The following is a 12,612-nucleotide window of genomic DNA, read 5'->3' on the forward strand; positions in this document are numbered from 1 at the left end:
TCCCGGCAAATTACTGCATAAAAAGAAAATATTCATGTGCATTTTCACAGCTGAGGAAATCTTGCCAAATTAATCATTTTGATTATTACATTACTTTACATCATAGGCATTTGGCAGACGCTCTTATCCAGAGCAATATACAACAAAATACATACCTATAACCAGGGAACAAGTGCATTGAAAGAACCTAGAGGGAAGTACACTTTCAAGTAAGACTACAACAAAGGAAAGACCTTGTAAATTAATCTGACAGTGGATTATATCTATAAATCATATTTATACAACACAATGTGAAAGAATAATAAACACTTATGTAGGAAAGTTGTTCTGTTATTTTAATGTTAGAAAGTTATTCTGTTATGAAGTTATATGTCACTCAGCCATTTTTTATTTAGAATTATGCTGTCATTCACAAAGTGCCACATAGCATTTCCATGAGATTACAACAAACAAGATGCTTGGAGGGTGATTCGAACACAGCCCCAGGGCCCCAGGCATTGTGCGAGAGATGCAACGTCAGTACTTTGCACGATTGGCACGTCCTCCGACACATTGGAATGTGGCTGTGCAAACCTGGGCACCTGGGTTTTACATTACATTACATTAGATTAATGGCATTTGGCAGACGCTCTTATCCAGAGTGAAGACAACCCTCCCCTGGAGCAATGCAGGGTTAAGGGCCTTGCTCAAGGGCCCAACGGCTGTGCGGATCTTATTATGGCTACACCGGGGATCAAACCACTGACCTTGCGGGTCCCAGTCATGTACCTTAACCACTATGCTACAGGCCGCCCCAGTCATGTACCTTAACCACTACGCTACAGGCCGCCCCAGTCATGTACCTTAACCACTACGCTACAGGCCGCCCCCTATATTAGTTGAATATTGTATTGTTAAGTCATGGCATACTGAAAAAGCAAATTGCTTGAAGTGCACATTCTTACTGAAAATGACAGGATGTGTGCTTCCAATGGGAAACCCGTTTAGGAATTGATGGGACTTTTACATTACACAGGATATGGTGTTAATTTCAGATGTTCCTAATCTAGCATGGTGCTGACAAATACAAATAACCAGGCAATGATCAACAATTTTGTACACCAGCCAAGAGGGTGCTAATGAGAGCATTTCACAGGGTCTTTCGTTGAGTGACACCTCCGGAAGGCTCAACAGCAAAGCCTGGTGTTCCAAACCCACCCCTCTCCATAATGTTAATAACGTCACATTATTTTTGTTACATTTGTTACATTACACAATGTGTAATGTAACAAATTACACATTGTTACATTACATTTAGGAACGAACACTGGATACGCTGTCTACATTTCATTAAGCAATACTAATGTATGGAACACTCGAAAATACTTAGATTCCGGGACATTTCGTTTAATTATCTTTTCCAGGACAGACAACAAAAATCCGGGACAGTCCTGGAGAATCCAGGACGGGTGGCAACCCTGCTTCAGATGCCCTTCACTCACCACTAGTGTGCAATATATACAGTATGAAAACAATATTGCGTTATAACCATAACAATAAATATACTTCACAGCAGTGTATAAAAATCTATTATTAGACAACTATTAGACTCATTAGACAAGCGTTTGTTTAGACTATGCAGGGGCCAACGTAGGGTTAAGGGCCTTGCTAAACAGCTCCACTGATCTTACTGTGGCTACTCTTTGGCTTGACACACCAACCTCCCAGGTCCCAGTCACGCACCTCAGCCACTAGGCCATAGGCTGCCCAACCAAATATGTCCCTGTCATTGGTAATACAGAGGTAAACCTGTCCTCCGTTCTTGTAAATATGCAGTGAGGCTGCTGTGGGGTTCTCCCCTGCCATCATAGAGATATGTGATGTAATGCGGAGGGACTGATAAATATATGGACAGGTAGAACATTGCATTTATACAGGTTGGGAATTTAGCCAGGACACCGGGGAGCCCCTGCCCTTTGCGAAATCTAATATATGTCCATATATTAGATTGGCCTACGGGAGGAGTATGCTATCACAGTGCTCACTTCAATTTGTATATTTTTGTACAATTTAATCCAATTAATTGTTAAAGCTTCAGTGGAAGTAGGCTTATTTTCCTTATGGAAGGACACTGGGAAATATTCGGAAATGTAGATGGGAAATTTGCCCACCAAATCTGTGCCGTTTCACAATTGCAACACAGAAGCAGCGCATCCGTACGCTTCACCTGACGGTAATGAACCAACCAGAGCCACATTTTTCGAATGTTGCATTTTTCTAGTTCCACCCTCCTTCCCTTTCACCTCCAGCTAATTTCCGATGCCCGGATGTAGCTACAAAGTGGGCATGTCATTTTGACAGCGGCGTTAAGAAACGTCAACACCAATCCAGACAAAAACTGGAAACGTTTTTTTTTCTTCTGTCATTTCTTCTGGAAAATGGTCACTGGACAGATTCGCCTTTCTTGTTACATTTCAGCGATTCGCAGAAGACACTCGCGCAGCTAAGCGGTCTAAAGTAAGTGGTGTTAGTTGACTTGCTAGTTAGCTTGTCCACAGACTAACGTCAGGTTGGTTTCATGCTTCTTAACAAGAATTCGATGAGATTTTCTGATTTTGTCAGCGACTGTATTTGGAAATGTGCACCTTTGTATATGGCCTTGAGTATAAAATTTAATGACAAGCTCCCCGATTAGCTAACAAGCCAGCTATTTGTGTATTTGTCAAGATGGCTAGTTAGCTAACTAGCTGACTATGCTATTGGAACAGTCACAATGCAGCTAACATTAGCTAGCTAAACCAAGACATCGGAAACAGCAGGTTACCGTTAACTCACGGGCTACGTCGCTCCATTTATGGATCCGTTAGGCTACAGTTACAGGGTTGGCAAGTTAACGTTATGTTAAAGTGTAGCTACTTGTAACGTTAAGTCCATTTGACACATATTTAATTGGCTAGTTAGATCTGCCTGAAAAGGGAACTTCCTAAAGACAACAGGAACGAACTTCGAGAACGTAGCACATATATGGTTTAATGTTTCGTGAGGCTTTAGGCTTCGCTAGCAACATCAGTAATGTCAACGTTCAAAACAACCTATCGTTACTAGCCAGCGAAGGTTGTCAGGGTTGACTATTATCTTGTGCTAACTACTTTGTATCTTGCTCTGACCGAAGCTAGCTTATCGCTTGCATGTTCAGTCTTTCAAAATGTACAACCATGTCATTGTGTACGTCAGTAATTGTGTACGTCTGTAGTCATTAAGGCACTAAAATTGCACACAAACACAATGCATTAAGGGGTCATCCGCATACAAACCAGTGCATGTGTTTATTAAGACATTTGGCAAAAACCTGCCTTTATGAATACAGAATGATGATACACTACTGCAAGTAGTACATGTCGAAGTTACTTAATGATTGAAGGCATCTCTGAGTCTCAACACAGATCGATATTCTCTTATACTTCTAAAAGTGTCTCGAATCTAATCTCAGTCAATCAATTTTTAAGACACCGTTGAGTACATCTGAGTATGAGCCTGAATAATATGTGTTGTGTGGTTGACTTGTACGTTTTTTGTGATGAAATGCAATTCTCAAGCAGAACATTCAACGGACTTTTTTCCCCTCTTCCCGTGTATACGCTAAACCGTGTTGTGTCGTTCAGTTGTTAACAGTTGTCTGTACTGTTGTTAAAGCCGCGTAGTGTGGCTCAGTTGTTAAGGCCGCGTTGTGTGTATAGTTGTTTTAGACGGAAAGTGCGGGGGAGGACGCAAGAGAAGAGCAATGCCTGTGGAAAGTGGAAGCAGTGCGGCCCGGCAGGCCAAGCAGAAACGCAAGTCACACAGCCTCTCGATCCGCCGGACCAACAGCACGGAGCAGGACCGCGCGGGACTGCAGAGAGACCTGCTGGAGGGACAGGTGAGCCGCTGTCACACGTGCACTCTCACACGGACACGTGGACTCTCAGAAATGCACATGCACTCACATGCACTCTCACACGTGTGCACTCTCAGACACACACCTGCACTCTCACACAGATACGTGCACTCTCACATGGAAGTGTGCACTCTCACTCAGACACATGCACTGTCACACAGACACGTGCACGCAGAAGCGTGCACTCAGACACACGCATGCACTCTCACACGGACGTGTGCACTCACATACAGACACGTGCACTGTCAGACACGTGTGCACTCTCGCACTTGGACACCTGCACTCTCAGACACACGGCTGTGTGCACTCACACACAGAGATGGGCGGGAACATAACACCTTAAAATGCTTGGATGTTCTTGCTGGCTGTTGCTTTGTTGGTGCACTCGATGGGCAATCGTTGTGAAGTGCTGCTCAGAGGAGGGTGAAGGCCCTCATCTTCATCACACCTGTATCTCTGCTGTACAGCTGTGTGAAACCCTCCTCTTCATCACACCTGTATCTCTGCTGTACAGCTGTGGGAAACCCTCCTCTTCATCACACCTGTATCTCTGCTGTACAGCTGTGTGAAACCCTCCTCTTCATCACACCTGTATCTCTGCTGTACAGCTGTGTGAAACCCTCCTCTTCATCACACCCATCTCTCTGCTGTACAGCTGTGTGAAACCCTCCTCTTCATCACACCCGTATCTCTGCTGTACAGCTGTGGGAAACCCTCCTCTTCATCACACCTGTGTCTGCTGTAGAGCTGTGTGAAACCCTCCTCTTCATCACACCTGTATCTCTGCTGTACTGCTGTGTGAAACCCTCCTCTTCATCACACCCATCTCTCTGCTGTACAGCTGTGTGAAACCATCCTCTTCATCACACCTGTGTCTCTGCTGTACAGCTGTGTGAAACCCTCCTCTTCATCACACCTGTATCTCTGCTGTACAGCTGTGTGAAACCCTCCTCTTCATCACACCTGTATCTCTGCTGTACAGCTGTGTGAACCCTCCTCTTCATCACACCCATCTCTCTGCTGTACAGCTGTGTGAAACCCTCCTCTTCATCACACCTGTATCTCTGCTGTACTGCTGTGTGAAACCCTCCTCTTCATCACACCTGTATCTCTGCTGTACAGCTGTGTGAAACCCTCCTCTTCATCACACCCATCTCTCTGCTGTACAGCTGTGTGATTTTCCTGCCATTACATTATGCGTAATTGCATTAGCACTGGAGTTCTGATGATTCATCTGGTTTAGAGTACTTTGGATATAAATAGAAAACGGAAAGGCAGGTGCCGCCAAATATTGTGCAGAGGAATGGCGATGGTAGATAGCATTCGTCCAGCTTCGTATAGCTTCACTTTTAAAATGTAAAATTCAAATTATGATATGTATATGCGTCAATATAATGCTTCTTTTGGTTGGAATTGGCCACAGTGGACTCATAAACTCTGCTGGAGTTGAATTGACACTGGACATTTTACTGTGCATCATTGAAATTGTGCAGGTTTTTGCATTGTACTCTGACGGTCACATCTGCTAATACTGTTGCTTGGCATAGATAGGGGGCTTCTGTCACATAAAAAACAGATTCAGTAATAATGTTTAAAGTAATACTCTCAGACACCAGGATAAACGTGTCTACTACTGAGCATGTCCAGAGAACACAGGCGATTTCTGTTACACACTCGGTGCTTTTATATTATATATGATATGTTTAAAAATATTACGGGCAGTCATAAATCTGTTCCCTGTTTTACAGTTAAAACTGATCAGGTTGTTACTTTAAGTGTAGATCCCATCAATTCTGCATGTAATATTCCATGCCAAAACATATAAATAAAAAATTATGATCGGATGTTATTAAGTGTGTGTTAGCTCACACTTAAATGCAGGTCCATTTAGATTTAAATACACTCATATAAGCGGATCAATTTACGAGGTCGGTTAAGTGGTGTGAAGTAACTTCAGATGCAACCAGGAGAGTTGTGGGCTGTGTTTTGGAAAAGTAGGAAGGCTGGGCGACCTGGTCGTCTCGGCGCAGAAACGGGAACGAGCGGAAGTCTTTTCCGGCAGGTTCCGTGCGGCGCTCCGTGCGTCGTTTGGGCCGGATGATGATGATGATGATGATGATGATGTCGGCTGCCGCTCATGAGTACACTGCCGCTCATGGGCCCACGGGAGCGTGCACTGGGACACGGGAGCGTGCGCTGGGACACGGGAGCGTGTGCTGGGACACGGGAGCGTGCGCTGGGCCACGGGAGCGTGCGCTGGGCCACGGGAGAGTGCGCTGGGTCCACGGGAGCGTGCGCTGGGTCCACGGGAGCGTGCGCTGGGCCACGGGAGCGTGCGCTGGGACACGGGAGCGTGCGCTGGGCCACGGGAGCGTGCGCTGGGCCACGGGAGCGTGCGCTGGGTCCACGGGAGCGTGCGCTGGGTCCACGGGAGCGTGCGCTGGGACACGGGAGCGTGCGCTGGGCCACGGGAGCGTGCGCTGGGCCACGGGAGCGTGCGCTGGGTCCACGGGAGCGTGCGCTGGGTCCACGGGAGCGTGCGCTGGGACACAGGAGCGTGCGCTGGCCCACGGGAGCGTGCGCTGGCCCACGGGAGCGTGCGCTGGGACACGGGAGCGTGCACTGGGCTACGGGAGCGTGCGCTGGGCTCACGGGAGCGTGCGCTGGGCCCACGGGAGCGTGCAGGGTGCTCTGTGACGGGGGCGGTGGGCGTTCACGGACGTGCCGAGGTCTTATCGCCAGGACCTGTGAATGAGTCAGCCGTGCACGGTGGGTCGTGATGTCACTGCTGTTCTCAGGAGAAAAACAAACATGTCCGCCTCTGATCTGGGTTCCCCTCCCCAGCACGGCTGTGTGTCCCAGAGCACTGCCTTTTCACCGGTGTTTAAAGGTGGTGCGTTACACTCCTGTGCTGTTTGGGACAGAGTCTTCTCCTGTCATGCTTGCCAAGGTTCAGAAAACATTTATTAAGCACAGTATTTTTTCACGTCGGCATTTCCAGTTTATCCGAATAATTATATTGTTTTTGTGCATTGCCAGTCAGGGGAGCCAATAATTCTGGAGGCCACTGTAGCCCTCTGTTAGCATTAAGACGGGAACAGAACTGCTGATTTCTCGGATTTCTCACGTGTGAGTTGCAGTGAGGAACAGTCCTGATGACGAAAACGAGCGCCGCTGACACAGAAATTCAACTCCGTGACATTTAACCTTTATTGCTAGTGCTGTGCCCGGTAACCAAGGAGACGAGGGCTTTCAGCCACATGACCGAGCAGCTCGGTACCATTAGGGGAGAGCTTTCCACTGGCTGCTTTCTACGTGTGTTTACATATGGTCCTGACAGAGCACAGAGTCATAATCCCTTCCACCCACACACACACACACACGCACACACACACACACACACACGTCTCTGCCTGGCCGTGTGTCGGTTGTGACTGTGCTCTTGCGAGTGCTTGTTTTGCGAATGGGCATTAACGCAGTGTCTGGGACTCAAGCGGACTTTTCTCTGGACGATTCTGGTGTGCCTGAGCGCGGTGCACTGGGACCCTCGAGCTCCGGAGGATGGAGGTGAGCCACTGCAGTCACTGCCAGCTACTCCCTGTGACGTAGCGCACAAACATGTCTGAATGCCACCTCTTCTTTTCCTGTTTAGATTTTTATCTTATTTTATACAGAAGCTTTAATTTACATTTTTTTGTGATTAAAGTGAGGACGTTTTAACTGTGGGATTCAGACACGTTTGTGGACAGTGGAAGTGATCCGAGTATTGTGATATAGAGAAATCTAGTTCCAGTCTCTCTCCCCGTGTGTTGGTTTTTAGAAATGTTGGCCCGTTGGTTTGAGGTGTTTGGCACATTTTTTGGCGCAGAACTGGGGAAGTTCACACAAAGACTCGACGAGACGCAGGAGGAACAGGGAACGCGTACTACACACCAAGACACGCATGGGAAGTTGGGGAAGGTAGGAGGGCCAGCAGGGGGAGAGGGTGGGGAGAAGGAATTGCGGATGTCATCTACCTTCTTTTCGAAGAAGGAGACAAAGTCATCAGCTGTGTGTGTTGATGAGAGAGGCGGGGGAGGAGACGGGGTGAGAAGAGAGGAGAAGGTTGAAAACAATTTGCAAGGGTCAGAGGCGGCTGCGTAAATTTTAGAGACATGAAGGAAGAGGCCAGGAGGTCCAGGGGGAACCCTTAAAATTGCCCTGATATCTGCTCTGAAGACCTCTTTCCTCTGCGCGTTTCACACCACCAGACTGTGTAGTCAGGGTGGATCATATGTGAACCTGCACTCATACAGGATATCTGTGGTCTCCTTCAAACGACGGTTTGAAGCCGCGTCAGTCACAGACGTGGCAGATGGGGAGAGGTGGACCCGCAGGCCGATATTTTATACGTCGCGCTTTAGGAAAAAAATACTTCCGCAAAGAATGCGATCATATTTCCTAGCTCAAAGGAACGATTGGGAGTTCCTAACTTCTACTTCTAGCTCCTAGAAGGAACACTTAAGGGGTTGGAATGTCCTTAAAGATGGCGGATCTTGATCGATTTCTGGGAAAAAAGAGAAGAAAAATAAGTGATTCAAGCCCACAGTGTCAGTTTGATCAGTTGGAATCTTTTGCATTGCTTGTGCCTTTTGGACACGCACAGTATAGATATGGCTGTCAGGTACACCTGCTATGAATTTTACTTACAAATGGCCACCACAACCACTTCAATTAATCCTGTTTGCAGCAAGAGTGCATAGTGCTGGTATTAATAATGAAGTAGTGCAGTTTCATGTGCTAATGCACGCGGACTTTTACGGTGTGTGTGTGTGTGTGTGTGTGTGTGTGTGTGTGTGTGTGTGTGTGTGTGTGTGTGTGTGTACATGCCTGGGTGCGTGTGCGTACTGCAATAAGTGTTGAGTGGATTACTGGGCTAGGAATCTTTCCTGGAGGCACTCGTATAACAAATCTCAAGGTTATAATAATGTCAGATATGAAATGTGTGTGTGTATCCAGCCTATTGTTGCCAAACTGTTGAATACAATACGTTTTTGTCAGCTCGTATCTTGCAGAATTGAGCATAATACGCTTGTTATGAAAATATGTCAATCAAGGCTTTAGTCCTCACCCGTGGCTAATAGCTTGTTGTGTATTCTGTTAGCGCCCCTCCCCCACCCCTCCCTCCTGTCTTCATGTGAAACAGAGACCCTCTAACGCTGTGTTTGTGAGTAACATTCAGTCGTTTGGTAAAGATTTGACTGTGGTAGGTCCCCGCCCTACTGGCCGCTGTGTCTCCTCGATGTTGGACTCGCTCCCCCATACCCTGCTGTACTGTGTGTTTCTGGTCCCTGATGTGTTCGGTGGTCTGTTGGACTCGTTCATACCCTGCTGTACTGTGTGTTTCTGGTCCCTGATGTGTTCGGTGGTCTGTTGGACTCGTTCATACCCTGCTGTACTGTGTGTTTCTGATAGTCCCTGATGTGTTCTGTGGTCTGTTGGACTCGTTCATACCCTGCTGTACTGTGTGTTTCTGGTCCCTGATGTGTTCGGTGGTCTGTTGGACTTGTTCATACCCTGCTGTACTGTGTGTTTCTGGTCCCTGATGTGTTCGGTGGTCTGTTGGACTCGTTCATACCCTGCTGTACTGTGTGTTTCTGGTCCCTGATGTGTTCGGTGGTCTGTTGGACTCGTTCATACCCTGCTGTACTGTGTGTTTCTGGTCCCTGATGTGTTCGGTGGTCTGTTGGACTTGTTCATACCCTGCTGTACTGTGTGTTTCTGATAGTCCCTGATGTGTTCTGTGGTCTGTTGGACTCGTTCATACCCTGCTGTACTGTGTGTTTCTGGTCCCTGATGTGTTCGGTGGTCTGTTGTACTCGTTCATACCCTGCTGTACTGTGTGTTTCTGGTCCCTGATGTGTTCGGTGGTCTGTTGGACTCGTTCATACCCTGCTGTACTGTGTGTTTCTGGTCCCTGATGTGTTCGGTGGTCTGTTGGACTCGTTCATACCCTGCTGTACTGTGTGTTTCTGGTCCCTGATGTGTTCGGTGGTCTATTGGACTCGTTCATACCCTGCTGTACTGTGTGTTTCTGGTCCCTGATGTGTTCGGTGGTCTGTTGGACTCGTTCATACCCTGCTGTACTGTGTGTTTCTGATAGTCCCTGATGTGTTCGGTGGTCTGTTGGACTCGTTCATACCCTGCTGTACTGTGTGTTTCTGATAGTCCCTGATGTGTTCGGTGGTCTGTTGGACTCGTTCATACCCTGCTGTACTGTGTGTTTCTGATAGTCCCTGATGTGTTCGGTGGTCTGTTGGACTCGTTCATACCCTGCTGTACTGTGTGTTTCTGATAGTCCCTGATGTGTTCGGTGGTCTGTTGGACTCGTTCATACCCTGCTGTACTGTGTGTTTCTGATAGTCCCTGATGTGTTCGGTGGTCTGTTGGACTCGTTCATACCCTGCTGTACTGTGTGTTTCTGATAGTCCCTGATGTGTTCGGTGGTCTGTTGGACTCGTTCATACCCTGCTGTACTGTGTGTTTCTGATAGTCCCTGATGTGTTCGGTGGTCTGTTGGACTCGTTCATACCCTGCTGTACTGTGTGTTTCTGATAGTCCCTGATGTGTTCGGTGGTCTGTTGGACTCGTTCATACCCTGCTGTACTGTGTGTTTCTGATAGTCCCTGATGTGTTCGGTGGTCTGTTGGACTCGTTCATACCCTGCTGTACTGTGTGTTTCTGATAGTCCCTGATGTGTTCTGTGGTCTGTTGGACTCGTTCATACCCTGCTGTACTGTGTGTTTCTGGTCCCTGATGTGTTCGGTGGTCTGTTGGGCTCGTTCATACCCTGCTGTACTGTGTGTTTCTGATATTCCCTGATGTGTTCTGTGGTCTGTTGGACTCGTTCATACCCTGCTGTACTGTGTGTTTCTGGTCCCTGATGTGTTCGGTGGTCTGTTGGGCTCGTTCATACCCTGCTGTACTGTGTGTTTCTGATAGTCCCTGATGTGTTCGGTGGTCTGTTGGACTCGTTCATACCCTGCTGTACTGTGTGTTTCTGGTCCCTGATGTGTTCGGTGGTCTGTTGGACTCGTTCATACCCTGCTGTACTGTGTGTTTCTGGTCCCTGATGTGTTCTGTGGTCTGTTGGACTCGTTCATACCCTGCTGTACTGTGTGTTTCTGGTCCCTGATGTGTTCGGTGGTCTGTTGGACTCGTTCATACCCTGCTGTACTGTGTGTTTCTGGTCCCTGATGTGTTCGGTGGTCTGTTGGACTCGTTCATACCCTGCTGTACTGTGTGTTTCTGATCCCTGATGTGTTCGGTGGTCTGTTGGACTCCTTCATACCCTGCTGTACTGTGTGTTTCTGGTCCCTGATGTGTTCGGTGGTCTGTTGGACTCGTTCATACCCTGCTGTACTGTGTGTTTCTGATAGTCCCTGACGTGTTCAGTGGTCTGTTGGACTCGTTCATACCCTGCTGTACTGTGTGTTTCTGATAGTCCCTGATGTGTTCTGTGGTCTGTTGGACTCGTTCATACCCTGCTGTACTGTGTGTTTCGGATAGTCCCTGACGTGTTCGGTGGTCTGTTGGACTTGTTCATACCCTGCTGTACTGTGTGTTTCGGATAGTCCCTGACGTGTTCGGTGGTCTGTTGGACTCGTTCATACCCTGCTGTACTGTGTGTTTCGGATAGTCCCTGATGTGTTCGGTGGTCTGTTGGACTCGTTCATACCCTGCTGTACTGTGTGTTTCTGATAGTCCCTGATGTGTTCTGTGCTCATTGTCCACAGTCTACCTCTGGGTGACTGGCCCCTTAGTCACAGCGGACATGTTTCCAACAGAGGATGGAAATATTTTTTATATTTCACCGTTTCTGTGTGTGAAATGTAGGACTGCACAATAGGAGGAAAATATGCCTTAACGTTGTTGAATATTGGCAATATGATAAATACACAAATGCTGTGTGCACAGTTCTGTTTTGGGTGCACTGCGAACAGAGACCCCAGACGATGGCAATGCCTATGCCCACTGAATAAAATAAATAAATACAATATTTCCAACAGATTGCACATGAACAGCCAATCGGTTTAACGGAGCGTGAATTTAAATGACCACTATTGATCAGCGCTCAAGCAGCCTTTAGCGAGGTGTTTGTAGCGGGTGCTCCTATCTCGATGATAATAAATAGCGTATGTTTGTTGTACAGCCCTGGTGAAATGGTGGCTCTGTTGTCCCTGTGCGCTGATCTGGAGGGGTCCCCCCTCTCCCTCTGTTGCAGCAGGACTCCAAACTGCCCCTGTCTCTCCGCAACACCCTCCTGGACCTGTTCGGCCAGATCGAGAGGGAGTTTGAGAATCTCTACATCGAGAATATCGAGTGTAAGTACCGTGAGCTGCTCACTCATGGGCTGTGTGCAGTGGCATGTAGATTGTATGTGTGCGTGCGTGTGTGTGTGTGTGTGTGTATGTGTACCGTGTGTGTGTCTGTGGTGTGTGTGTGTGTGTGTGTGTGTGTGTGTGTATGTGTACCGTGTGTGTGTCTGTGGTGTGTGTGTGTGTGTGTGTGTGTGTGTGTGTGTGTATGTGTACCGTGTGTGTGTCTGTGGTGTGTGTGTGTGTGTGTGTGTGTGTGTGTACCGTGTGTGTGTGTGTACCGTGTGTGTGTGTGTGTATGTGTACCGTGTGTGTGTCTGTGGTGTGTGCGTGCGTGTGTGT

The 12,612-nt window shown here is 47.7% G+C and overlaps 1 protein-coding gene across 1 annotated transcript in view; it reads left to right on the top strand.

Moving 5' to 3' along the window:
- Window positions 1-2,310: 2,310 nt before the first annotated feature.
- Window positions 2,311-12,612, top strand: part of LOC133137984 (WD repeat-containing protein 37-like) — a 35,604-nt gene continuing 25,302 nt past the window's right edge. Inside the window, exons 1-3 of the mRNA XM_061256422.1 lie at window positions 2,311-2,496; window positions 3,717-3,895; window positions 12,180-12,276. Of these exons, the coding sequence (XP_061112406.1) occupies window positions 3,761-3,895; window positions 12,180-12,276 (232 nt within the window). The 5' untranslated portion in view covers window positions 2,311-2,496; window positions 3,717-3,760. The remainder of the gene's footprint in view (window positions 2,497-3,716; window positions 3,896-12,179; window positions 12,277-12,612) is intronic.

This window comes from Conger conger, chromosome 9 (genome assembly GCF_963514075.1).
Source record: "Conger conger chromosome 9, fConCon1.1, whole genome shotgun sequence".
Classification (NCBI taxonomy): Eukaryota; Metazoa; Chordata; class Actinopteri; order Anguilliformes; family Congridae; genus Conger; species Conger conger.